The sequence below is a fragment of the Salvelinus alpinus genome, chromosome 27 (assembly GCF_045679555.1).
Source record: "Salvelinus alpinus chromosome 27, SLU_Salpinus.1, whole genome shotgun sequence".
NCBI lineage: Eukaryota > Metazoa > Chordata > Actinopteri > Salmoniformes > Salmonidae > Salvelinus > Salvelinus alpinus.
In genome coordinates this window covers 29,878,695-29,903,577 of record NC_092112.1, presented here as the reverse complement: position 1 = coordinate 29,903,577, position 24,883 = coordinate 29,878,695, and the positions used below count along the sequence as shown (strand labels likewise).

The 24,883-nt window shown below is 41.7% G+C and overlaps 2 protein-coding genes across 5 annotated transcripts in view; one reads left to right on the top strand and one right to left on the bottom strand.

The window, feature by feature from the left end:
- The window catches only part of ehd3 (EH-domain containing 3), a 41,838-nt gene extending 36,419 nt beyond the window's left edge, over positions 1–5,419 (bottom strand). The window contains exons 1-2 of one of the 4 annotated variants that reach the window (XM_071370254.1): positions 5,222–5,419; positions 4,597–4,794 (exon numbers count right to left, since the gene is read on the bottom strand). In XM_071370254.1, coding sequence (XP_071226355.1) covers positions 4,597–4,794; positions 5,222–5,223 — 200 coding nt within the window. In that variant the 5' untranslated portion in view covers positions 5,224–5,419. Of the gene's footprint in view, positions 1–4,596 lie in introns of all 4 variants that reach the window. The other 3 variants (XM_071370256.1, XM_071370253.1, XM_071370255.1) reach the window with 3 other exon arrangements.
- A 2,592-nt stretch (positions 5,420–8,011) lies between these two features.
- The window catches only part of galnt14 (UDP-N-acetyl-alpha-D-galactosamine:polypeptide N-acetylgalactosaminyltransferase 14 (GalNAc-T14)), a 119,571-nt gene continuing 102,699 nt past the window's right edge, over positions 8,012–24,883 (top strand). The window contains exon 1 of the mRNA XM_071370188.1: positions 8,012–8,413. Within this exon, the coding sequence (XP_071226289.1) occupies positions 8,282–8,413 (132 nt within the window). The 5' untranslated portion in view covers positions 8,012–8,281. The remainder of the gene's footprint in view (positions 8,414–24,883) is intronic.

The following is a 24,883-nucleotide window of genomic DNA, read 5'->3' as shown; positions in this document are numbered from 1 at the left end:
GCACTGGCATTACTGCACAGCAAAAGGGATGCACTTAGTCTCACTAGTAAAGTTTGATGTGGAAACATGTCACAAAGGCAATGATACAAGTAGAGAGCAGGAAAAGGGTACTAGGCTACACATCTCAACACACATAAGAGGTTCAACTACTTTCTGCCTTTCATTTGCCCATACATCTGATTTTAGTTAATTATACACTGAACAAAAATATAAACGTAACATGTAAAGTGTTGGTTCCATGTTTCGTAAGCTGAAATAAAGGATCCCAGAAATGTTCCATACACACAAAAAGCCTATTTCTCTCAGAATTTGTGCACAAATTTGCTTACATCCCTGTTAGCGAGCATTTCTCCTTTGCCAAGATAATCCATCCACCTGACAGGTGTGGCATGATCATTACACATGTACACTTTGTGCTGGGGATACACAACACAATGCAACAGATTTTTGTTTTGAGGGAGCGTGCAATTAGCATGCTGACTGCCGGAATGTCCACCAGAACTGTTGCCAAATAATGTAATGTTCATTTCTCTACCATAAGCCACCTCCAATATCATTTTAGAGAATTTGGCAGTACGTCCAACCGGCCAAACGTCCAACAACCGCTGACCACGTATAAACACATCAGCCCAGAACCTCCACATCCGGCTTCTTCACCTGCAGGATCATCTGTGACCAGCCACCCAGACAGCTGATTGCTGCACAAACTGTCAGAAACCGTCTCAGGGAAGCTCATCTGCATGCTCGTCGTCCTCACCAGGGTCTTGACCTGACTACAGTTCGCTATCGTAACCGACTTTAGTGGGCAAATGCTCAGCTTCGATGGCCACTGACACGCTGGAGAAGTGTGCTCTTCACGGATGAATCGCGGTTTCAACTGTACCGGGCAGATGGCAGACGTACGGCGTCGTGTGGATAAGTGGTTTGCTGATGTCAACATCGTGAACACAGTGCCCCATGGTGGCGGTGGAGTTATGGTGTGGGCAACCATAAGCAACGGACAACGAACACAATTGCATTTTATCGTTGGCAATTTGAATGCACAGAGATACAATGACAGGATCCTAAGGCTCATTGTCGTGCCATTAATCCGCCGCCATCACCTCATGTTTCAGCATGATAATGCACGGCCCCATGTCGTAAGGATCTGTACACAATTTCTGGAAGCTGAAAATGTCTCAGTTCTTCTATGGCCTGCATACTCACCAGACATTTCACCCCTTGAGTATGTTTGGGATGCTCTGGATCGATGTGTACGACAGCATGTTCCAGTTCCCGCCAATATCCAGCAACTTCGCACAGCCATTGAAGAGGAGTGGGACAACATTCCACAGGCCACAGTCAACAGCCTGATCAACTCTATGCAAAGGAGATGTGTCACGCTGCATGAGGCAAATGGTGGTCACACCAGATACTGACTGGTTTTCTGACCCATGCTCTGGGTATCTGTGACCAACAGATGCATATGTGAAATCCATAGATTTGGGCCTAATGAATTTATTTAAATTGACTGATTTCCTTACATGAACTGTAACAGTAAAGTTTTTGAAATTGTTGCATGTTAGGAAAAATAATTGTTCAGTGTACATGGTTAAAGTCTAGAAATGCATAGAGTTCCCATGTTGTTACTCTGGGGGTAACTTTAATTCATAGTTCAGTTAAGGTGTTTGTCCTTTATTTGGCATGTTTGGCTGGCAGTCATGGTGACCGTTATTAGATCAAATGTGTGACCTTCGCTGCATGGAAGCTCGATTTAATTCTGGCCGCCCATCGCCAAAACAAAGTGTGCTTTGTCATAGGCTCAGAGAGACCACAACACTTGCTTTTAGGTCCAATGTTTTTGCATCTGCCCTTGTATTCCTTTGATGAGCCCTAAGTGGGATGGTCGGCATACCATTAAGCAGTCCATAGGGAAATGCTGGAATTTAGCATGGAAACATGATCTGTTTGATGGTCGTGGACAAGTTTGCAGACAAATCATTGGAGTAGCTGACATTCCTGTGTTTGGGGTGTGACTACACGGGAAAATTGATGCAGCTAATTAGTGTAAGATAAGAGAAGATATACACTATATATACCACAATTATGTGGACACCACTTAAAATTTGTTAATTCGGCTATTTCAGACACACCCGTTGCTGACAGGTGTATAAAATCGAGCATGCATGCAATGCAATCTCCATAGACAAACATTGGCAGTAGAATGGCCTTACTGAAGAGCTTTCAATGTGTCATAGGATGCCACCTTTCCAACAAGTCAGTTTGTGAAATGTATGTCCTGCTAGAGCTGCCCCAGTCAACTGTAAGTGCTGTTATTGTGAAGTGGAAATGTCTAGGAGCATCAGCGGCTTAGCAGCGAAGTGGTAGGCCACACAAGCTCACAGGATGGGACCACCGAGTGCTGAAGTGGGTAGTGGGTAAAAATCATATGTCCTCAGTCGCAACACTCACTACCGAGTTCCAAATTGTCTCTGGAAGCAGTCAGCACAATAACTATTCATCGGGAGCAACATGAAATGGGTTTCCATGGCCGAGCAGCTGCATACAAGCCTAAGATCACCATGCACAATGCCAAGTGTCGGCTGGAGTGGTGTAAAGCTCACTGCCATTGGACTCTGGAGCAGTGGAAACGCGTTCTCTGGGGTGATGAATCACGCTTCACCATCTGGCAGTACGACGGATTAATCTGGGTTTGGCAGATGCCAGGAGAAACGCTACCTGCCCCAATGCATAGTGCCAACTGTAAAGTTTGGTGGAGGAGGAATAATGGTCTGGGGCTGTTTTACATGGTTTAGGCTAGGCCCCTTAATTCTAGTGAAGGGAAATCTTAACGCTACAGCATACAATGACATTCTAGACGAGTATGTGCTTCCAACCTTGTGACAACAGTTTGGGGAAAACCCTTTCTTGTTTCAGCATGACAATGCCCCCGTGCACAAAGCGAGGTCCATCCAGTAATGCTCTTGTGGCTGAATGGAAGCAAGTCCCTGCAGCAATGTTCCATCATCTAGTGGAAATCCTTCCCAGAAGAGTGGAGGCTGTTATAGAAGCTAATGGGGGACCAACTCCATATTAATGCCCATGATTTTGGAATGAGATGTTCAACGAGCAGGTGTCCACAAACGTTTGGTCATGAAGTGTACTTTGAACACACCGACAGCGGCATTGCATTTTGGTACACCAGAATTACATTCATTTCCAATGAAACGCTGTGTTTGCCTTGCAGCATTGTGTTGCAGAGGCAGTTTCAATGCCTTCGGTGTGGTACATACGTTGTATTTAAAGAGTGTATGCATCAAACTGTATGCTTTGACAGCTTGACAGAAATGGTAGCAGAAGGTGAATGTTGAACTTTGTTGCATACATATCTAGATGATGCTGCGTACTATTTTGCGCAATGACGCTGTCGGTGTGTTCGAAGCGTTAGTCCATATGAGATGGAAATGTGTCCTCTGATCATTTTCCCAACCCTTCCCATAAACACACACACACACACAAACACACATTAGGTTGGAGAGGCTGGAGAAGAGTAACATGTAATCATAAAATGAAAATTATGGGATGATATCTATAACCATATAATAACCTGTGGTGGAAAAAGCACCCAATTGTCATACTTGAGTTAAAGTACCTTAATAGAAAATGACTCAAGTAAAAGTGAAAGTCACCCAGTAAAATACTACTTGAGTAAATGTCTAAAAGTATTTGGTTTTAAACATACTTAAGTACCAAAAGTAAATGTAATTGCAAAAATATACTTAAGTATCAAAAGTAAAAGTAAACATAAATAATTTCAAATTCCTTACATTAAGCAACCCAGACGGCACAATTTACTAGTTTTTTCCTTTATTTACGGATAGCAAGGGGCACACTCCAACACTCAGACATAATTTACAAACAAAGCACTTGTGTTTAGTGAGTCCACCAGATCAGAGGCAGTAGGGATGACTAGGGATGTTCTCTTGAACATTGGATAATTTTCATGTCCTGCTAAGCATTCAAAATGTAACGAGTACTTTTGGGTATCAGGGAAAATGTAAGGAGGAAAAAGTATATTATTTTCTTCAGGAATGTAGTGAAGTAAAAGTTGTCAAAAATATAAAATACTAAAGAAAAGTACAGATACTAAAAAAAAAAAGAATACTTAAATAGTACTTTTTTCTTAAGTACTTTACACCAATGATAATAACATATGATAACACTAGATTCCCATAATCTACTTATATATTTTTGTAAACTCATCTATACAGTACCAGGTGAATGCCATATAACCAAGAAAGCATTTTTGTCTGTTGGAATGTGTTATCCCTCTTCTCAAGTCAGAGTACGGTGTCAATATTTGACCTGTGACTGCCCAAGGTTGAACTGCAACCCAGACACCCATCCAGTCAACCCAAAAACAAACACATTTATCTCCCTAGGACAACTTTTTTGTTCAATAAAAGCTCATTTTTGCACCAAGCTGTGAATATGCAGTGTGTCTTCCATGCATTTAATGTCCCCTCTGTTTGCATATCAGACCATAACTTACTAGTGTTTTGGCCCACTGACCAGCAAGCAAAGTACCCACCAGTGACATTTCAAACACAGACCTACCGTATGAAGCTGGTCTTTCCAGTGGAATACTGCCCCACAAGGAGAACCATGGGTTTGTTGTCAAAGTCGGCATCCTCTAAGGCGGGCGAGTGGAACTCGTGGAATTTGTAGTGTTCCTCCAATGGCAACAATTTGGTTTTGTAGAGCTTCTTGAGGCCATCGCTGACTGTCTGAAAGACCTCAGGATCCTTCTTCCTCCTGTCATCGGTACCCAACCAGCTGAACATGATGCAATTCGATAATGGACAACCTTATACTCTATAGAGATCTCTATGAGTGATTTTTCTATTTCTATTCTAGTCTTCTATTCAAATAATTCGGAGGATCTCTTTGTCATTGATTTAGTAGATGGTTTGTTTTTCCTTTCAATCAAACTATATGCAGACACATCCTTCAATGGAAGCGTTCGTTCCCCAAGTCCTTACAAGCCAAACACGAGACACAGATGCATTCAGACGACTATAAGCCAGCTAATTAACTAGACACATACCAGCGATGCTAAATCATTTCTACATGCGCATTTTCATATCACAGCTATAATGCACGATTTTCATTCAAGCTGTAGAGGAATTTCAGAAATTATGCACGTATCAAGCTTAGCTGTCAAATTGTGATCTCGTCTTACATTTGAATACTGACGCGGTTGAAGCTTCAAAATTCTGTCCTAAATAATAGACCTTTCTCGAGTCAAATGAAGAAACAACAATATAGCTATAATAAAGCACTATTCCTACTGCTGCGTAGAATGTTGTGTGGTCACTGGCTTCCCCGGCATCGTTACTGCAGCAGATTTAAATGCCTGTCTGACAACGAAACCTGATCCGAAAGGAAATGCCCAACTACTGGCAAAGCCCCACCCAGTATTACAACGACTGAAGGCAGTGATGGCAGCGCCTTATTGGCGGATGAGGGACCAGTTGCATCTATCTCATTGTTGGTGCTCCTCTAGCGGTAATACAGAGTAACCAGCAAGGCGTAATTACAACATCGAAATTGCTACATTGTATCAGTCACCAGCTGCATCGTACATTACCAAGAAAAATAGAAAAGTACTATGTCAACATTTTCATATGCCTATACATACATTATATTGCTTGTGTCATTTGATGTATTTATCTTTTTTTATAAAAAATTTAAGACAATATTTTTATAAAATCTTCACATAAAAATGTAAAATACAAAAGTGTTACAAAATGTGTTCTAATGATGCAGTCCACAAATGATGGAGGGTATGACGGAAGTACAAATTGAAGAGAGGATACAACAATTTGTCTCAAGTGTACGGTAGGACTACAGTGTAGAATGTAGCCTACAGTGATGTCAAAAGTCATAGCTTTGTTCAAATTTAGAGAGAGGGGGTAGAAGGCCATCACCATAGTAGGACATACACTGAGTGTACAAAACATTAGGAACACCTGCTCTTTCCATGACATAGACTGACAGGTGAAAGCTATGATCCATTGTTGATGTTACTTGTTAAATCCAATTCAATCAGTGTAGATGAAGGGAAGGAGACAGGTTATAGAAGGAATGTTAGGCCTTGAGACAATTGAGACATGGATTGTGTATGTGTGCCATTCAAATCAATTCAAATCACATTTTATTGGTCACATACACATGGTTAGCAGATGTTAATGCAAGTGTAGCGAAATGCTTGTGCTTCTAGTTCCGACAGTACAGTAATATCTAACAAGTATTCTAACAAATTCACAACGACTACCTTATACACACACATGTAAATGGTTGAATAAGAATATGTACATGTAAATATATGGATGAGCGATGGCCGTGCGGCATAGGCAAGATGCAGTAGATGGTATAGAATACAGTATATACATATGAGATGAGTAATGTAGGATATGTAGACATTGTTAAAGTGGCGTTATTTAAAGTGACTAGTGATACCTCCATTTATAAAATGTATTAAAATGGGAAGAGATTCGAGTCTGTATGTTGGCAGCAGCCACTCTATGTTAGTGATGGCTGTTTAACAATCTGATGGCCTTGAGATAGAAGCTGTTTTTCAGTCTCTCGGTCCCAGCTTTAATGTACCTGTACTGACCTCGCTTTCTGGGTGATAGTGGGGTGAACAGGCAGTGGCTCGGGTGGTTGTTGTCCTTGATGATCTTTTTGGCCTTCCTGGGACATCGGGTGCTATAGGTGTCCTGGAGGGCAGGTAGTTTGCCCTTGCGGTTGTGGGTCGGAGCAGTTGCCGTACCAGGCGGTGATACAGCCCGACAGGATGCTCTCGATTGTGCATCTGTAAAAGTTTGTGAGTGTTTTTGATGACAAGCCAAATTTCTTCAGCTTCCTGAGGTTGAAGTTGTTGCGCCTTCTTCACCAAGCTGTCTGTGTGGGTGGACCATTTCAGTTTGTCCGTGACGTGTACGCCGAGGAACTTAAAACTTTCCACCTTCTACACTTCAGATGGTGAATGGGCAAGATAAAATATTTAAGTGCCTTTGAACAGCGTATGGTAGTAGGTGCCAGGCGCACCAGTTTGTGTGTGTGTAAATAACAGCAATGCTGATGGGTTTTTCACGTTCAACAGTTACCCCTGTGTATCAAGAATGGTCCACCTTCCAAAGCATATCCAGCCAACTTGACACAACTGTTGGAGTCAACATTGGCCAGCATCCCTGTGGAACGCTTTCGAACACCTTGTAAAACCCATGCCTCGATGAATTGAAGCTGTTCTGATGGCAAAAGGGGGAGAAACTCAATATTAGGAAGGTGACCCAATGTTTGTAAACTCAGTGTATATCCTTCTCCTTACAGTCTATTTTACATACCAGTATGACACCTGCTGGACTACATTTAGGCCTACACTAGTTTATACAATGGTTTATGGATTATTCGAGGACTGACTACCACTAGATGGTGTAACTAGATGGTATAACAAGACAATACATTTGTGATCCATTTGCGTTTTATTATTTGAGTCTAGAAGTTCCATCTAGAAGTAAATCTTAGTGTGATTAGACAATATCAAAAGTACAGTATAATATGTACAAGTTTAAAATGCAGAGTGGCGAATGTATGTGTATCTGAAGACTAAAAAAGTAGTTCCTAGCCTATGCCCAAACCCACTGAATTGTCGATAAAGATCGATTCTATTTTCTATTATATTCTATTCTATTAGTCTTTTGTAACCAGACCTCATCTCACCTGTGTTATCACCAGTATTATAATAGGCTTCCCAATAACTCTGGAAAAACACAAAAACTGGAGCTGAACTAGGCTGCATAATTAATTAAAGACTATATCCGTTAAATTGGGTGGAATCAAGTTCTATTGATATAAGCATTGCAAGTACAATATACTACAAAACCTTGTACATTATGATTTGCACGGTAGGTGGTGCTAAACCAATTCAGATATTATAGGTACCCCGCCAACCTCTGATTTTGATCAAGCTGGACGGCATCAAGTGTCGTACCTCGTAGCTCCAGCGAGTCATAGCGCACAGCCTAGCTATCAGTTCGGTCATAGAGAATCTTGCAACCAGGGCAGTCATTGTGCACGCGTCTGGAGCAAGCGGACGTGCAGCGTTCGAAAAGACGAACCAGAGAATGAGGGTAGAGCGCAAAAGCACGTCTCCAGAACCGACTTTCCTAGAAATGTGCTTCTCGTAGGTTGCCCCGCCAATAAAGGGGCGATATCTGCTCCAGGAACTCATAGGAAAATGAAACGGCTTTCTCGAAAACTGACTTTGGCTCTGGTGGTGCTTTGTTGGACTGCTGCACTACTGTATTTGATACTCCTAAGTAGGCAGCAAGTATCCGACCTGGGCACCAAAGACGCACGTTACAGACAGGTAAGCAGCACTAGCATTCCTTATCCTGTATCATCGCATCTAAGCTATATCCCACATGCAGGTAAGATAACTTCCTATGCATTTAGCAATAGTGCAGGCTAAACTCGGACCAAGTGCATGAGTGCGCGCAGGTAAAATGTAGGCGTGTTTCTATGTAAAACTAAATATTTATGCTTGAGAGGGTGTCAGAATTTCCACTCTGGTGTCGTCTTACAGTGTATCACGGCTTCTGCTCTACATTGCTTTCTAGAAGTTTGCACATTAGCCAACAACCAGTTGTTTCTAACTTTTTTTATTCGGGTTGACTGAATGTGTCCATCCCATACCATACAGTATGTATTGCAAAGTGCTGTTTCAATTGGTTATAATGAGTTTGCAAATTGATGTTTAGATGCGCTTTCTGTATATTCCAAACTGAAAACAAGATACTGTATAAATAATCCTAGAATATATATCTGCATAAACATCTGATATATGTAATGCCACGTTCACAAAGAACAGTCAGACGCTCACTAAATTGGTATGAACAAAAGTTTCACTAAAGTGTAGGCTACTACACAATTTATTAAACACTGATATAATGAATTCCTCGAATACTTGAATTTCTTAAAGCCTCGATAAAATAATTTAAAGCATAACCATACATTTATGCCTTTAACCATACATTTATTAGTCTTTCTGTTCTGTAACCTACTCTTGTCTGAAAATTCAGCATTAACCATTCAAGAGGTTCAGTAATTGACTTGTAATATGTGGTCCCTGTGTGAACTGATGAACATAATGTGATGGAATAATAATATCTACCATTACCAAGACAGCCAGACAGTGGCAATTATAGCCATAAAAGGTGTAACGTTTTACAGCGGACACATTTCTGTGCTTATTACTCCTATTTTATACTGAACAAAAAAATTAACACAACATGCAACAATTTTAATGATTTTACTGAGTTACAGTTCATATAAGGAAATAAGTCAATTGAAATTAATTCATTAGGCCCTAATCTATGGATTTCACATGACTGGGAAGTGGCACAGCCTGGGAGGGCATAGGATGCGTCACTGCCTGGTATGGCATCTGACCGTAAGGCGCTACAGAGGGTAGTACATATGGCCCAGTACACCACTGGGGCCAAGCTTCCTGCCATCCAGGAGCTATATACTAGGTGGTGTCAGAGGAAAGCCCCAAAAATTGTCAGGGACTCCAGTCACCCAAGTCATAGACTCTTTTCTCTGCTACCGCACGGCAAGCAGTACCGAAGCACCAAATCTAGGACCAAAATGCTCCTTAACAGCTTCTACCCCCAAGCCATAAGACTGCTGAACAATTAATCAAATGGCCACTGGGCTGTTTACATTGACCAACCCCCCCTCCATTTGTTTTGTACACTGCTGCTACTCGCTGTTTGTTATCTATGCATAGTCACTTCAATGTACAAATTACCTCGACTAACCTGTACCCCTGCATATTGACTCGGTATCGGTTCCCCCTGTATATAGCCTCGTTATTGTTATTTATTGTGTTACTATTTATTCTTTTTTACTTTAGTTTATTTGGTAAATATTTTCTTATCTCTTTCTTGAACTGCATTGTTGGTTAAGGGCTTGTAAGTAAGCATTTCACAGTAAGGTCTACACATGTTGTATTCGGCGCATGTGACAAATAAAGTTTGATTTGATTCGACTTGGGCACCTGGTCCACCCACTGGGGAGCCAGGCCCAGCCAATCAGAATGAGTTTTTCCCCAGACAGAAGTACTCCTCAGTTTCATCAGCTGTCCAGGTGGCTGGTCTCAGACGATCTTGCAAGTGAAGAAGCCGGATGTGGAGGTACTGGGCTGGCGTGGTTACACGTGGTCTGCGATTGTTAGGCCAGTTCAACATACTGCCAAATTCTCTAAAACGACGTTGTTTGTGGTAGAGAAATGAACACTCAATTATTTGGCAACAGCTCTGGTGTTCATTCCTGCAGTCAGCATACCAATTACACACTCCCTCAAGACTTGAGACATCTGTGGCATTGTGTTGTGTGACAAAACTGCACATTTTAGAGTGGCCTTTTATTGTCCCCAGCACAAGGTGCACCTGTGTAAAGATCATGCTGTTTAATCAGCTTCTTGATATGCCACACCTGTCAGGTGGATGGATTATTTTGGCGAAGGAGAAATGTTCACTAACAGGGATGTAAACAAATTTGTGCACAACATTTGAGAGAAATAAGCTTTTTGTGCATATGGAACATTTCTGGGATCTTTTATTTCAGGTCATGAAACATGGGACCAATACTTTACATGTTGCGTTTATATTTTTGTTCAGTATACAAAGTCAGCTTTAATTAAACTATTTACACTTTTCCCCTTGACTTCAATCTTGTTTTGTTGGAGTGCAGAAGCCAGATTTCATTATATTTTGTGTGCCAGGTATTCTGGTATATATGCTGGGTTTTGTAAAGTTGTCCATGGCAAATGCTTACGGTCAATGAGCAAGTGAGTGCTTTTCAGTGTAGGAGCTGAATGGCGGAATTAGACGTGTGAAGTAGGCACTCAAGTCAGGCTTGATTGATTCAGTGTCAAAATGGTAGAGGGGCCTCTATCAACTGAAGAAGTTCTAGCCTGAGAGAGTTGTTTGGGGTTCTGGAGTTGGAATGCTCATGCAGAGCAGTATCAATGTAGGGGAAAATATTGAAATAAATTCAATAAAACTATTTTCAAGAAGCTGAGTTATGGGTTGAAGGGTTGTAAAAAAATATTTGTGGAGTGTAACTGACAATTAACCTGTAAGTCTATGTCGTTGTTTTTTTGTTTGAATTGTTTACGTGTTCGCTATGTGGGGAAATGATAAGACAAGCGGAACTACGTGGCTAAGAACCTTTGTAACGGGTATTATTATCGTAGCAACACACCTTTGGAGTGAAGGCAATCCCGCACTGTGTTAGCTAAGTTTACATGTCTTCGGGTGTAGTTCGTGAAGGTTGAAGTGTGTATGTTAGGATGGTAACGTTCTAATAATTAAGGATGAAGCGTGAAATCATCCCAGGAATAATAAGTGTGAAGTTTTGATTTCCTCCCTTCTGTAATAAGCAGCCAATGAGGTATTTTTCCTTTAGTCATGTGTTTAATCTGATACTGTTATATCTCTGGCTAAACTGTTTATGTATGTAAGCACTTCAGAGTTATACCAAGCTAATAAGTCACTCATAAGATAAGAAGGTTGTAAGAGTGTGCTTAACTGTATTTTCATTTACTTAGTTCTCACGGAAGGTGATAATTCTGACTGAAACTACAGAATAAAGGCGCCAGTTAAAATCAAGAAACAGTTGTGCTCGTGGTTACTGGAGGGAGCTACATGGAGTGAACAGGGAAGAAAAATGGGTAGTCTGTGGCAAATGCTACTGCACAGATAATAAAACATACAGTACCAGTCAAAAGTTTGGACATAACTACTCATTCAAGGGTTTTCCTCTATGTTTACTATTTTCTACATTGTATAATAATAGCGAAGACATCAAAACTATGAAATAACACATATGGAATCATGTAGTAACCAAAGAAGTGTTAAACAAATCAAAATATATTTTAGATTTTAGATTCTTCAAAGTAGTCACCCTTTGCCTTGATGACAGCTTTGCACACTTTTGGCATTCTCTCAACCAGCTTCATGAGGTAGTCACCTGGGTAGGTGTGTCCAAACTTTGGACTGATACTGTATATTGTGTGTATCTGTCATTCAAATACAAATGCAATATTCCCACTCAGTGTACTTTCACCATGTAGGTTTGTTTACCCAGCTGCTTTGTGAACAATAAAAGCTACAGACTGCCTATATCCGTAGAAGAACATGGATTCATCCTTCCATTGAAGAACACAGCAGTTTCTCTCCCCCTCAAGCTCTGTCTTTTGGGGGTCTTTGAGCTATTCCTGATGCAGTTTTTTCAGCTCCAGATTGGGAGCTGTTGCAGCATAAAGCACGGATCCAAGAGGGGGTCTAGCTAAGTCTTTCCATCCCCAACGATGTACTCTTTCTCTGAACCAGCTGCGTGCCGGCAGGCTCTTATTATTAATTTGACCTCGTTATGTGTGTCATTTCAGCAGCACACTTCTGTACAGTGCTTTGCATGTTGTTGAGACTCGCCTGGAGCTGTGGATGGGGAATGTAACTAATATGTAACCATAGGATAATTGGGTAGTTTTTATGTCTGTTTTTATTTGTATTATTCTTACTGGCTTCTATTTTTCTCAACAACAAAAAAACCTTAGCGGCTCATTCCCATTCTTTCAGCTCTCAACATCTGAGTTATTTTCATAAGTCGTGTCTGTTTCCAATGCAGCTCCCGCCTGGTGAGCAAACAAGATAGATGTTCCAATCACTGTGTTCAGCTTGTGTCTCACAATGCCAATGACTCCCAAATGCTCTAGTCTACACGTTTGGAATTCTGAGTTTTCTGCCCTGTATGAAATGTAATTTTTGTACTTTTTCCCATCTCTGATAAAGCAACGAGGGAGAAAGAAAATTAGTTCAGAGGATAAAAATAACTGAAACTGAGGGATGGAATGAAGATGTTTTACACATAAGGATTGCTCCAAAAGATCTTCAAGATTGGTACAGTAGGTGTTATAAGAATGTGCTAGGATTACTGTGGAGGGACTCTGTGTGATACTGTGTGATATTGAGTCATCTTGGAGAGAGAGAGAGAGAGTGTTTGTGATTACACAGTAGCTGAAGAGAGGATGCACTAGTTGTCTAAACACGTGTTTGTGTAAAGGCAACGCTTGGCTTGTTTCTGAACATCATTTTGGGCTGAAACGTATTACATGCCTGTCTTTGTGCACAAGGTCTTTTGTTTTCTCTGACGTGACATTTGGACAGTGAGAGTGAAACGTGAGTGTTATTGTAAGCCTTGTGTACTGTGGATAACATGTGATCACAGTACACCCAGTGAAAGACCTAAAGGTTAATGTAGCTTCTAAGGATCAACAGCAGCTTGTGTTTTTATATGGCTCCTCAGGTCTCCTGAATGGAAGCTACTGAAGGAACTATGAAAAGACTTAAACACTTAGCAAAATATGCAAAGTGTCTTTTTTATCAGTTACTCTCAGTGTTCCACAAAACCCGTCTCCTGTTAAGAGAAAAACAGTAGCACGCCTCATTTAATACGTGTTAGTTAATCATTTTGCTATTCCCAGTATGATATTGAAAGAAATTGCTTTAGCAGACACTATTAGACTGTTACTCTTAGCTAAGTGCTGTGATCGGGCTGTTTTGCAGTGATTACCCTGCCCTGAGGAGTAATTCCCCCTATTATGAGGAGCAGATCAATAAATCAGACCATCCTCATGCGCACAGACACACACACACACACATTGCCTGCATGATGATAACCTTCACACCCATATAGCATTGCAATGGCACAAAAACATATTGCTGCTGAAATGCTGAAACATTCAAACAGGACTGATGGGATTCTATCTCGACTATTTAAAAATGATATACATGAATTCTAAATGGGCTGTCAATTGTAACCAATGTGTTTTTCTGTAATGCTACAAAAAGGTCGGTTTTACTGCTCATTTGTAATTTTCACCTTTATCTCCCAAGAATTGAGCCATCAATCTTATTTAGTCAGTACTGCTATTAGGGTTTTTCCTCAGTGCGCTAGACAGACAGAGCAAGCTAAGTTCTAAAGAGTAGTGACAGAGAACAAATATAACCATTTATATTTTATGTAGTCATTTATGCGAAAGCATCTGATTTCATCAGGAGTCAGTGAGGAAGACAGTGCAGAGGGATCACACACTTGAGTGAAAGGAATAAACTCTAACTTGTCACCGTTGGTATTTACATGAGAAATTGGGGGTGTTGAATGGACGGCTTTAGATCTGGGAATCTGCAGAGTTTGCTGCAACTAGGGCTGTTGCGGTCATCACCAGTCATGACCGCAGTCAAATTCCACGTGACCATTTAGTCGCGGTTATTAGGTTCCTCCGAGCTCTGATGCTGCTGGTGGTCATTAGTAGCCTACTATAGTTGCTAACTGCCTGGTACCCTGCACTCTATTGTCCCTCTAATCACTCTGACATCAACGCAAATGTATTCGAAAATCTAATCAAGCACTTCATGAGAGCCCATGATGTCATGTTTCGTGACATTTCAATAGGCTATGCAATTGCGCAAGAAAACAGAGTGACGGCCACTAATAAAAGGAGGAGGATCCCATCAGCTTTCTATAGGCTTACTATATGTATTCCTGAACTTTCCTAATAATAAGCACATTGCTTATATTTACAACAGGAGTATAGTCTACCTGGCTGGCATGAAAATAAATTGTTCTCCATTCGCTATTTAAGTTCATAGATGACATGTATTTTTTCCACTGCCCCAGTTTCAATATAGGTGCATGATAATGGTCCATTATAAATCCAAACAAATTTCACACATATATTATTTAGTATATGTAAATATTAAATCAAGAATAGTCTGATGGGTGACAATATTACCCTATCACTTGTGAATGATATATTATCACGTGAATAATACCCAGCATAAGAAACAATGGCTTTTGCACACCTCATGTAGCCTAGCCCATAGTCCTATATGTTTTGATAAGGTTTGTATCACAACTAAAGTGGCCAAGTAACTTCTTAAAATTAAGCACATTAATTAGCTTTACAAGGGGTGTAGAGCCTAACTGGCATACATAAGCAGTGTGTGAGTTTCAAGTTTTGGGAAGATAATTTTCACCATAAAAATGCATTTGCGGTCACTTTTGAGAATTGTGTTTTCTGCTAATGGAACATTTGCGCTTCTAGCCTACTACCATGTCCGCATTGCTGCGCTTATAATGTGAAAAAATAGCCAAATAGTTTATCAACATCTTAAGCTAAACGTTCTGATCTGTTGTGTCAGCCAAATTGCATAAAGACGTTTTTTTGATGGTAGTGGTTGTATTAATTTGGGATCCATCGCATCCCACAACTGTCTCAGACTATGTTTGGAATATTTATTTCTTGCACAGACAGGAATAGGTTGACCTTGGTACAATGGGATAGTAGATTGACAGACTAGTGATTTTGCTGTTCGTTAAGCCTACTCATCTTGTTGGCTGACGAAAAGTAAATGTGGACAGTTATTCCATTTTCTTCGATATGCACCTTGGGAATTGGATAAGGATGCACGCAGTTGTATCCCCGATGTGTCTGTCTTTGCTTGTAGTCTGTGAGAAAGACCAGATCATGTGATGGAGCTGGCCACTGGCCACTGGCGATAAAGGCATGGATTTTTTTAGGGTGCATTTTGGCCACACAAAGGGGATGCCGCCTTGAAATTCTAGGCATTATCAAGTGCTTGTCAAATTGTGAATGAGTGACTAATAGAGGTCGACCGATTAATCGGAATGCCGATTTCAAGTTTTCATAACAATCGGTAATCGGCATTTTTGGACACCGATTATGGCCGATTACATTGCACTCCACGAGGAGACTGCGTGGCAGGCTGACTACGTGTTACGGGAGTGTAGCAAGGAGCTGCTAGCTAGCATTAAACGTATCTTATAAAAAACAATCAATCTTAACATAATCACTAGTTAACTACACATGGTTGATGATATTACTAGTTTATCTAGCTTGTCCTGCGTTGCATATAATCGATGCGGTGCCTGTTAATTTATCATCGAATCACAGCCTACTTCGCCAAATGGGTGATGATTTAAGAAGCGCATTTGCGAAAAAAGCACTGTCATTGCACCAATGTGTACCGAACCATAAACATCAATGCCTTTCTTAAAATCAATACACAAGTATATATTTTTAAACCTGCATATTTATTTAATATTGCCTGCTAACATGAATTTCTTTTAACTAGGGAAATTGTGTCACTTCTCTTGCAATACTGTGCAAGCATAGTCAGGGTATATGTCACGTTCTGACCCTAGTTCTTTTGTATTTTCTTTTTTTTAGTTGGTCAGGGGGTTGGGTTATGTTATGTTGTTCATGTTCGTATGTTCACTATTTCGGGACTGTAGCGTCTTCGTTTATTTCGTTTGGTTATTGTTTTGTTCTTTCTTAAAAGTATTCGAAATAAATATGAATACTCACCACGCTGCCTTTTGGTCCGACATTTCCTACTCCTCAGATGAGGAGGACGAAGACTATTATTACAGAATCACCCACCAAGAAAAGACCAAGCAGTGTGGTGACGAGAGGCAGCAATACCTGGAGAACTGGACATGGGAGGAGATATTAGACGGAAAGGGACCCTGGGCACAGGCTGGGGAATATCGCCGCCCCAAAGCAGAGCTGGAGGCAGCGAAAGCCGAGAGGCGGCGTTATGAGGAGGCTGCACGAAAGCGCGGCTGGAAGCCAGAGAGGCAGCCCCAAAAATGTATTGGGGGTGGCACACGGGGAGTGTGGCTAAGCCAGGTAGGAGACCTGAGCCAAATCCCCGTGCTTACCGTAAGGAGCCGAGGATGGAACCGGAGCCAGTCGGGGTGGAATTGGAGGTGAGCAAGGGGAGTGAAGCAGAGACAGTGAAGGAATTAATGGGGAGATTGGAGGAGAGAGAAATTAGGGAGTTGCTGTGTTGGTGCATGAGGCACGACATCCGCCCCGACGGAGCGAGTCTGGGATTTGTTGTTACCTGAGTCAGCTCTCCATACTCGTCCTGAGGTGCGTGCTAGCCGTCTGGTGAAGACTGTGCCAGTCCCACGCACCAGGCCTCCTGTGCGCCTCCCTAGCCCTGCACCTCCTGTGGCAGCCCCACGTACTAGCTCTCCTGTGGCAGCCCCACGCACCAGCCCTCCGGTTCCGGCGCCACGTACCAGGCCTCAAGTTCCAGCACCCCGCACTCGCCTTGAGGTGCGTGTCCTCAGCCCAGTACCACCAATGCCAACACCACGTACCAGGCTTCCTGTGCGTCTCCAGAGCCCTGTACGCCCTGTTCCTCCTTCCCGCACTCACCCTGAGGTGCGTGTCCTCAGCCTGGTACCACCAGTGCCGGTACCACGCACCAGGCATCCAGTGCATCTCCAGGGTCCAGTACTCCCTGTTCCTGCTCCTCGCACTCGCCCTGAGGTGCGTGCCCCCAGCCCGGTACCACCAGTGCCGGCACCACGCACCAGGCCTACTGTGCGCCTCAGCAGGCCAGAGTCTCCCGTCTGTCCAGCGCCGCCTGAGCCGTCTTCCTGTCCGGCGCCGCCAGAGCCGCCCGTCAGCCAGGAGCCGCCAGAGCCGCCCGTCAGCCAGGAGCCGCCAGAGCCGCCCGTCAGCCAGGAGCCGCCGGAGTCGTCCGTCAGCCAGGAGCCGCCCGCCAGTCAGGAGCTGCCAGAGCCGCCCGCCAGTCCGGAGCCGCCTTTCAGTCCGGAGCCGCCTTTCAGTCCGGAGCCGCCTTTCAGTCCGGAGCCGCCTTTCAGTCCGGAGCTGCCCCTCAGTCCGGAGCTGCCCCTCAGTCCGGAGCTGCCCCTCAGTTCGGGGCTGCCCCTCAGTCCAGTGGGGCCCTTTAGTAGGGTTGCCAGTCATAGGTTGGTGGCGAGGGTCGTCGCTCAAAGGACGCTACGAAAGCGGACTAAGACAATGGTGGAGTGGGGTCCACGTCCAGCGCCAGAGCCGCCACCGCGGACAGATGCCCACCCAGACCCTCCCCTATAGGTTCAGGTTTTGCGGCCGGAGTCCGCACCTTGGGGGGTGAGGGGGGGGGGGTACTGTCACGTTCTGACCCTAGTTCTTATGTATTTTCTTTGTTTTAGTTGGTCAGGGCGTGAGTTGGGCGGGTTCTATGTGTTGTGTTTCTAGGTGGGGTTTTCGTTTGGCCTGATATGGTTCTCAATCAGAGGCAGGTGTTTGTCATTGTCTCTGATTGGGAGCCATATTTAGGTAGCCTGTTTTGTAGTGTGTTTTGTTAGTGATTGTTCCTGTTATGTTGTTCAGGTTCGTATGTTCACTATTTCGGGACTCTAGCGTCTTCGTTTATTTCATTTGGTTATTGTTTTGTTCTTTCTTAAAAGTATTCGAAATAAATATGAATACTCACCACGCTGCATCTTGGTCCGACATTTTCTACTCCTCAGATGAGGAGGACGAAGACTGTTATTACAGTACTATATGCAGCAGTTTAGGCCGCCTGGCTCGTTGCGAACTGTGTGAAGATAATTTCTTCCTAACAAAGACCGTAATTAATTTGCCAGAATTGTATATAATTATGACATACCATTGAAGGTTGTGCAATGTAACAGCAATATTTAGACTTATGGATGCCACCCATTAGATAAAATACGGAACGATTCCGTATTTCACTGAAAGAATAAACGTTTTGTTTTTCGAAATGAAAGTTTCCGGATTTGACCATATTAATGACGTAAGGCTTGTATTTCTGTGTGTTATTATATTATAATTAAGTCTATGATTTAATATTTGATAGAGCAGTCTGACTGAGCGGTGGTAGGCAGCAGCAGGCTCGTAAGCATTCATTCAAACAGCACTTTCCTGTATTTGCCAGCAGCTCTTCACTGTGCTTCAATCATTGCGCTGTTTATGACTTCAAGCCTATCAACTCCCGAGATTAGGCTGACAATACTATAGTGCCTATAAGAACATCCAATAGTCAAATGTATATGAAATACAAATGGTATAGAGAGAAATAGTCCTATAATTCCTATAATAACTACAACCTAAAACTTCTTACCTGGGAATATTGAAGACTCATGTTAAAAGGAACCACCAGCTTTCATATGTTCTCATGTTCTGAGCAAGGAACTTAAATGTTAGCTTTTTTACATGGCAAATATTGCACTTTTATTTTCTTCTCCAACACTTTGTTTTTGCATTATTTAAACCAAAATGAACATGTTTCATTATGTATTTGAGACTAAATTGATTTTATTGATGTATTATATTAAGTTAAAATAAAAGTGTTCATTCAGTATTGTTGTATTTGTCATTATTACAAATATATATATATATATACACATATATAAAAACCAGCCGATTAATCGGTATCGGCTTTTTTGGTCCTCCAATAATCGGTATCGGCATTGAAAAATAATGTAGTGTGTACAGCCTGCGCAAAAAACCGAAGCAGAGCTCATGCCTTTCAAGCAACTTTTTTCAAATCATCATTAGTCTCATAATGCAGCCTTACAATGTCTTACAAATCAGAACAAATAGCCCATTGTTTGTAGAACAACAACTTACATTAATAACTCTAAATGAAGCATATAGGAAAACGTATTTCTTTGTTAACCGCTCAACACAGAATAGCCGCATGTGTGCACTCCCTCAGATCGTTTAGAGAAAATACCCTTTCTATTTTATTCGGCTTTGTTCAATTGTGTTCTTCATATTATAAAATAATGCCACGGAAATCTAAGCAAATCTTTTCTGCTAAATGAACTAGTATAGCCCAAAGCCATTTGGCATAGCCAGATCAGGACAACTCAGAGTATGCTATTCTGTTCTTCTGAAATAGACTACATTTTCTTCATATCATGCTTCTTTAGACCTGTCTAAAATAAATAATGGATTTATTGTGAAGGTTTAGGCTATATTACTTGGATTTAGACTTTTTAAAATGTAGATGTTCCAAAGGTCAGCAAAAGTGGCTTATGTGGAAGCCAGGAGGTGCTAAATGTGTTTATGTTAATTACCGGTCAATTACTGTGAGACCAACAGTTATTTGCTTGACAATCACCGGCTAACAACATTTTGTGACCGCCACAGCCCTAGCTGCTACAGATGTAGGATCTTAATTTGATCACACTGTTGCAGGAAAATGTTCCTGCAATGCATGACATTTTAAACTTGTAGTGTATTTGAGGCTAAAAAAAGGCTTCTGAAGTTTGTAATCTTTCACACTTGGTTTTCCGTTACGAAAAACGTATCAACCCCTACAAAAATATCCATGAATTACAATCCACATAATTCACATTTCCTGTTGCTGCAGGACTATTTTAAGATCCGACATCTGTACACATTGAGCTTTCATAGTGTGTCTCTACTGTAAGCAGAATTAGATCATAGATGATTCGTGTAGAATGCCTCACATATGAATCAAACCTCAGAGGTTCTATAGAGAATGATAAGATAAGTTCAAATGAAATCCACTTTCATGGATTGTTGTTGTTTGTCTGATGATTAATAATGGATTAATAACCATGTAATAAAGTTGCAGTTTATGCATGGTTAAAAAGTGTTACCAATTACTGAATATGAACATGTTACTTTCATGTGATCAACAGTTTCTTTTTTCAGACAAAATAAATATGGATATTTCTTTTAACTTCATCCAGTTTATGAAGGCACAGACGATTTATCTCTGCTCAAACACAGCCTGAATCTGAGATTTAGAGGTGCACAATGTCTATACACCTTGATGCATGGGTTCTGGCACATTTCTGTGAATTCAGTTAATATGGGGGCTATTCATCTTATTGCCTTTCAGCCAATTTCTTTCCTAGCTATGAAGATAACACTTATAGACCTGTGTCCACAGAGGAAGCGTTCCAGTTATTAGTTTTTCTGTCTGTTGACCACTGTCGCTTTGATAACCTCTCCACTAATGTTCTTCTGAAGCCTACTGGAAGAGGGAGAAGAGGGAGATTGTGGAAGGGTCACCTGCCATTTTCTGTTGCTTTATTGTTTCCCCAGCTTGAAAGACATGCTCTATAATTCAATTTGGAACCCGGGAAGCAGCAGCAGCACAGACGGCAACAGGAGGAGAATTTCAGCCATAGAAACCTTGATGCTCTTTTATTATTTAGTTTTTTTTCTATTTCATGACCTTAGCAAAAGAAGAAAATGTTGCATAGCTCTTGCTTGCAGATCACGTATGCAGCCATGATTGCAATGCCCCCCCCCCCCCCAGTAATAAGTAGCAATGGGTCATACATATTCAGTGATAAAATTGAAGGAAAGCAGTTTAGGGGAGGGGGGACGGAGAAAATCCCTGAATAGATTTGATTAAGTAAACAAAATTAGATTCAGGTAGCTTATTATGTGCTTTAGTAAACTTGAAATACAGCATAGGGACCATTACATACACCCCACCCTGGAGTGGAGTCATCCACAGGGTTACCAATTAAAAATGACTCACTTAGTATGGTAGTTCCGTGAGAAATTAACAATCCATGCATCCAATTTCCATTCATTTTAAGTGGTCCACATGCAGCAGCCAATCATGGCAAAGTCAACAAGTTGTCAACCAGAACGCAGAACTTTAGTAAGCCTGCTATAACCCAGTACATCAGTGATCAAAAGAGGCAAGAGGCAAACTCTTTTATAAACAGTTTTGCTGTGTTTATGCTAGTTTAAAAATGGAGAAGTTGCTTACCCCAGATGCCAAATGCAGGAAAGCAAAAAAATAGCTTAATGAAATAGAAAATCGCTTTTTGGAATCAAAGGGAATATTTAATACAAACATCAGCCGGCTCAGCTCTCACACAGTATGGTTGAGTTGTGATTAATCAAAATTGGTTCCAGTGCTGTGTAGCTCAAATTCTATTGTTGATTATTTTAGCTCCACTTCTTCATGTTTGAACTAGACCCACTATGCCCTGGAGATACCAGTTTCCACTGCTACTCTGGCAAAATAAAATTACCAGGGAATGATCAACTTTATACACACCCATTTGATTTGCATGGGATTTTAGATATGAGACTGAGAGACATTTATAGTATTTGTAGGGAAACATTCGATGTTTTACTGTCATTATGCTTTAGTACAAAGTATGATGGATAAGTGAATATAGCTATAATGTGTTGATAATAAAAAAGCACTTGTCTGTTCCCAGAATGGAGGCCTGCTCAAGGAAAAGCACTCAAAGAGACCCAGCAATTGATTTTTGTCCACTCTAAGGGACATTGGTTTTTGGTCTGTATCTTTGAGGCCATACATGCCACTGTGATACGTCCTATTGTACCTTTGACAGGACATTCTGGGCTTTTCAATGATATCACATGTTACTGGTTTTTCAAAATGTCTGCCAGCCCAATCAGCATATTAATCAGCATATTATATGATAAGAAGAAAAGTTGTGCTTTTCAAATGGATTATTATTGAGAAAATATCTCAGGAATAGTTTGGTGAGTTTTCAGAGCAGTGTAATATTTTTTTTCTTATTTAAAGAGCTTGTTTATAAATGTCCTTCGTAGTGGATGCAGCAACTATGTTTTTACCTACTACCCATTTACTGTAAGGTTACATTTTTCATATTTACTATCAATCGATTCCTTATGTGCGCTACAGTGCACATAAAATACAAATACATAAATTAAATAAACAATTACAATTGTTTTCTTTGTAAAATATTTTTTTCACCGCGATGTAAACAATTATAATAATGAAAACCCTTTTTTTTTTGCTGGGTCTCAGGAGGATAGCCTATTTATGTTTGTATTTATTTATACTTGACCACTCCTCCCACATTTAGACATGCTTTTGACTCATACTTGTACACATACAGGCGCGCACACATACACACACACGCACAGTCGCAGAAAACAGCACATTCCACATAACAGCTGCCAGACCAATATCACACCCTCTTACCCTCCTGCAATGATTCATAAGACTGACTGTGTTTTCTCCATCCTGTATAGCGCCAGGCACCAATCCAACAGTCCCCATTGAAAAATAAAGATAGCATTAGACAGAGATAGATTGGTGCAGGCAGAAAACAATGTAAAAGTGGTCTTTGGTTGTGCGGCAATAGATTTTCCCAGACTCTTAATTGATGACTGTGCTGGTTTACTTGATTGTGTTTCTTCCTCTTTAAGATAGTCCTGTCACCAATATTGGCACACCCCTGCTCTGCAATGTTGGGCAGAAACCAAGCTAAATAAGCACTAGCTCAGGAAAGCAGAAAAATAAGTCAAACTAAGTAAAACCGATTTGAAAAATGAATGATGATGATGCAATGATACTATTTCTATGTATCCTGCTTTTCCACCTTGAATCAATGTGTCCCTCGACAAAGGGCAGGGATAAAGGCAATGACTATGAGAAGGAGGATTACTTTGGCCCACACTGTATAAATCCCAGATACAGATGAGTCTTTCAGGTGACACCGACTGTATGAAACATCCAATGAATTGTATTTTGTGTTGCGATTAACATTTCTGTCCATACTCCTAGTCTCTGTATTTCTCTATTTACCCTCCAATGCAGGGAGGAGAATGCATCACAGAGGGGAATTTTCCCTCCCTAAGCAATCACCTCTGCACATTGTGCTAACCCTGAAAGTTGAAAAAGGAATTGGCTGTCATCAGCAAGAGGATGTGTTAACATTCTATAGGTCAGGGCTGCCTCTGACTGACTGTTTCTGTGGTACCTGGGGCAGGTGGAAACTATTCCTGCTGTAGACCAGACACGCATCTATAATTGACCCACCATGCACCATGCCCAGGAACTTCGATATCTCTATCTCTCTGATGACATCAGAGACGCAACAATAAAAAATAGAGATGACACATTATGATGATAGTGGTGTAAAGGGCTGAGGCATTAGTCCTAATGTGACCAGTAGGATGATGAATGAACCTGTAGGTCTCAGGGATAAATCAACCAGACAGGATGTGCGTTATTGTGCTGGACTCTCCACGCCCTCTTTATGTTATTGGTGTCTGGGCTGTCAGCTCGGCCTTGGCTCTCATTTGTACTTTATCATCCGCTGGTTTATGAGCTATGACCCCCAGCACTAAATAATACCACCACGTGGACTCCTAATAATATCTGTGTGTGTGTGTCAGTGTGTGTCAGTGTGTGCGCGTGCGTGCACTGTGCAGTCCTGAACATCACATCTGAGATAAGACGAGCCAGACAGAGATCTGTAAATGAGCTGCTAGGGTTTATCTCATTACCTGGCTGTGAGTCACAGGAGGCTGTGCAATTATTACTGCATAGCTTTGATACTGGAGATATACGGATGTGCACCTCCTATCGTACCACCAAGACTATATAGACAGACTATGAAGAGATTCCCCCTGTTATAGATTTCCTTTAGTTATCTCTGTTGGGTAAGAAGTGTTGCGGTGGAGTTCAGGGGTGTAGAAATAGGACTGACATACACAAACACACATACCCCAGACACAGGGAGGAGTAGAGGGGTTGAGGGGGGGCTAGGATCCCATTACAGCTCCCTCTGTCATCCACAACTCATTAGGACACACATCTCTGTCTGAGGAGGGAGCCAGGCGAGCCTGCTAACTGCTGGAGGTTGAAATGTTGCGCTGCTCTGTCTCACTTGTTCCCTCCTTCCCTCACTCCCTCCCTCCCTCTCTCCCTCCACCAAGGCATCACATCCAATTAGGCTGCAGTATCCTCCACATGAAACCTGGCTCTCTGGTGGCTGAGCTGCCTGCCTCGCTCCTGCCTCAACAACAGAGGAGAAGCAAAGGCAGGATGATGACTGCACCAAAGACAGGGTTATTTCTGGAGGCCTTGCCTTGCCTTGCAGCCCGTGGGGAATTCCAATCTTGAGGCTCGCCCGG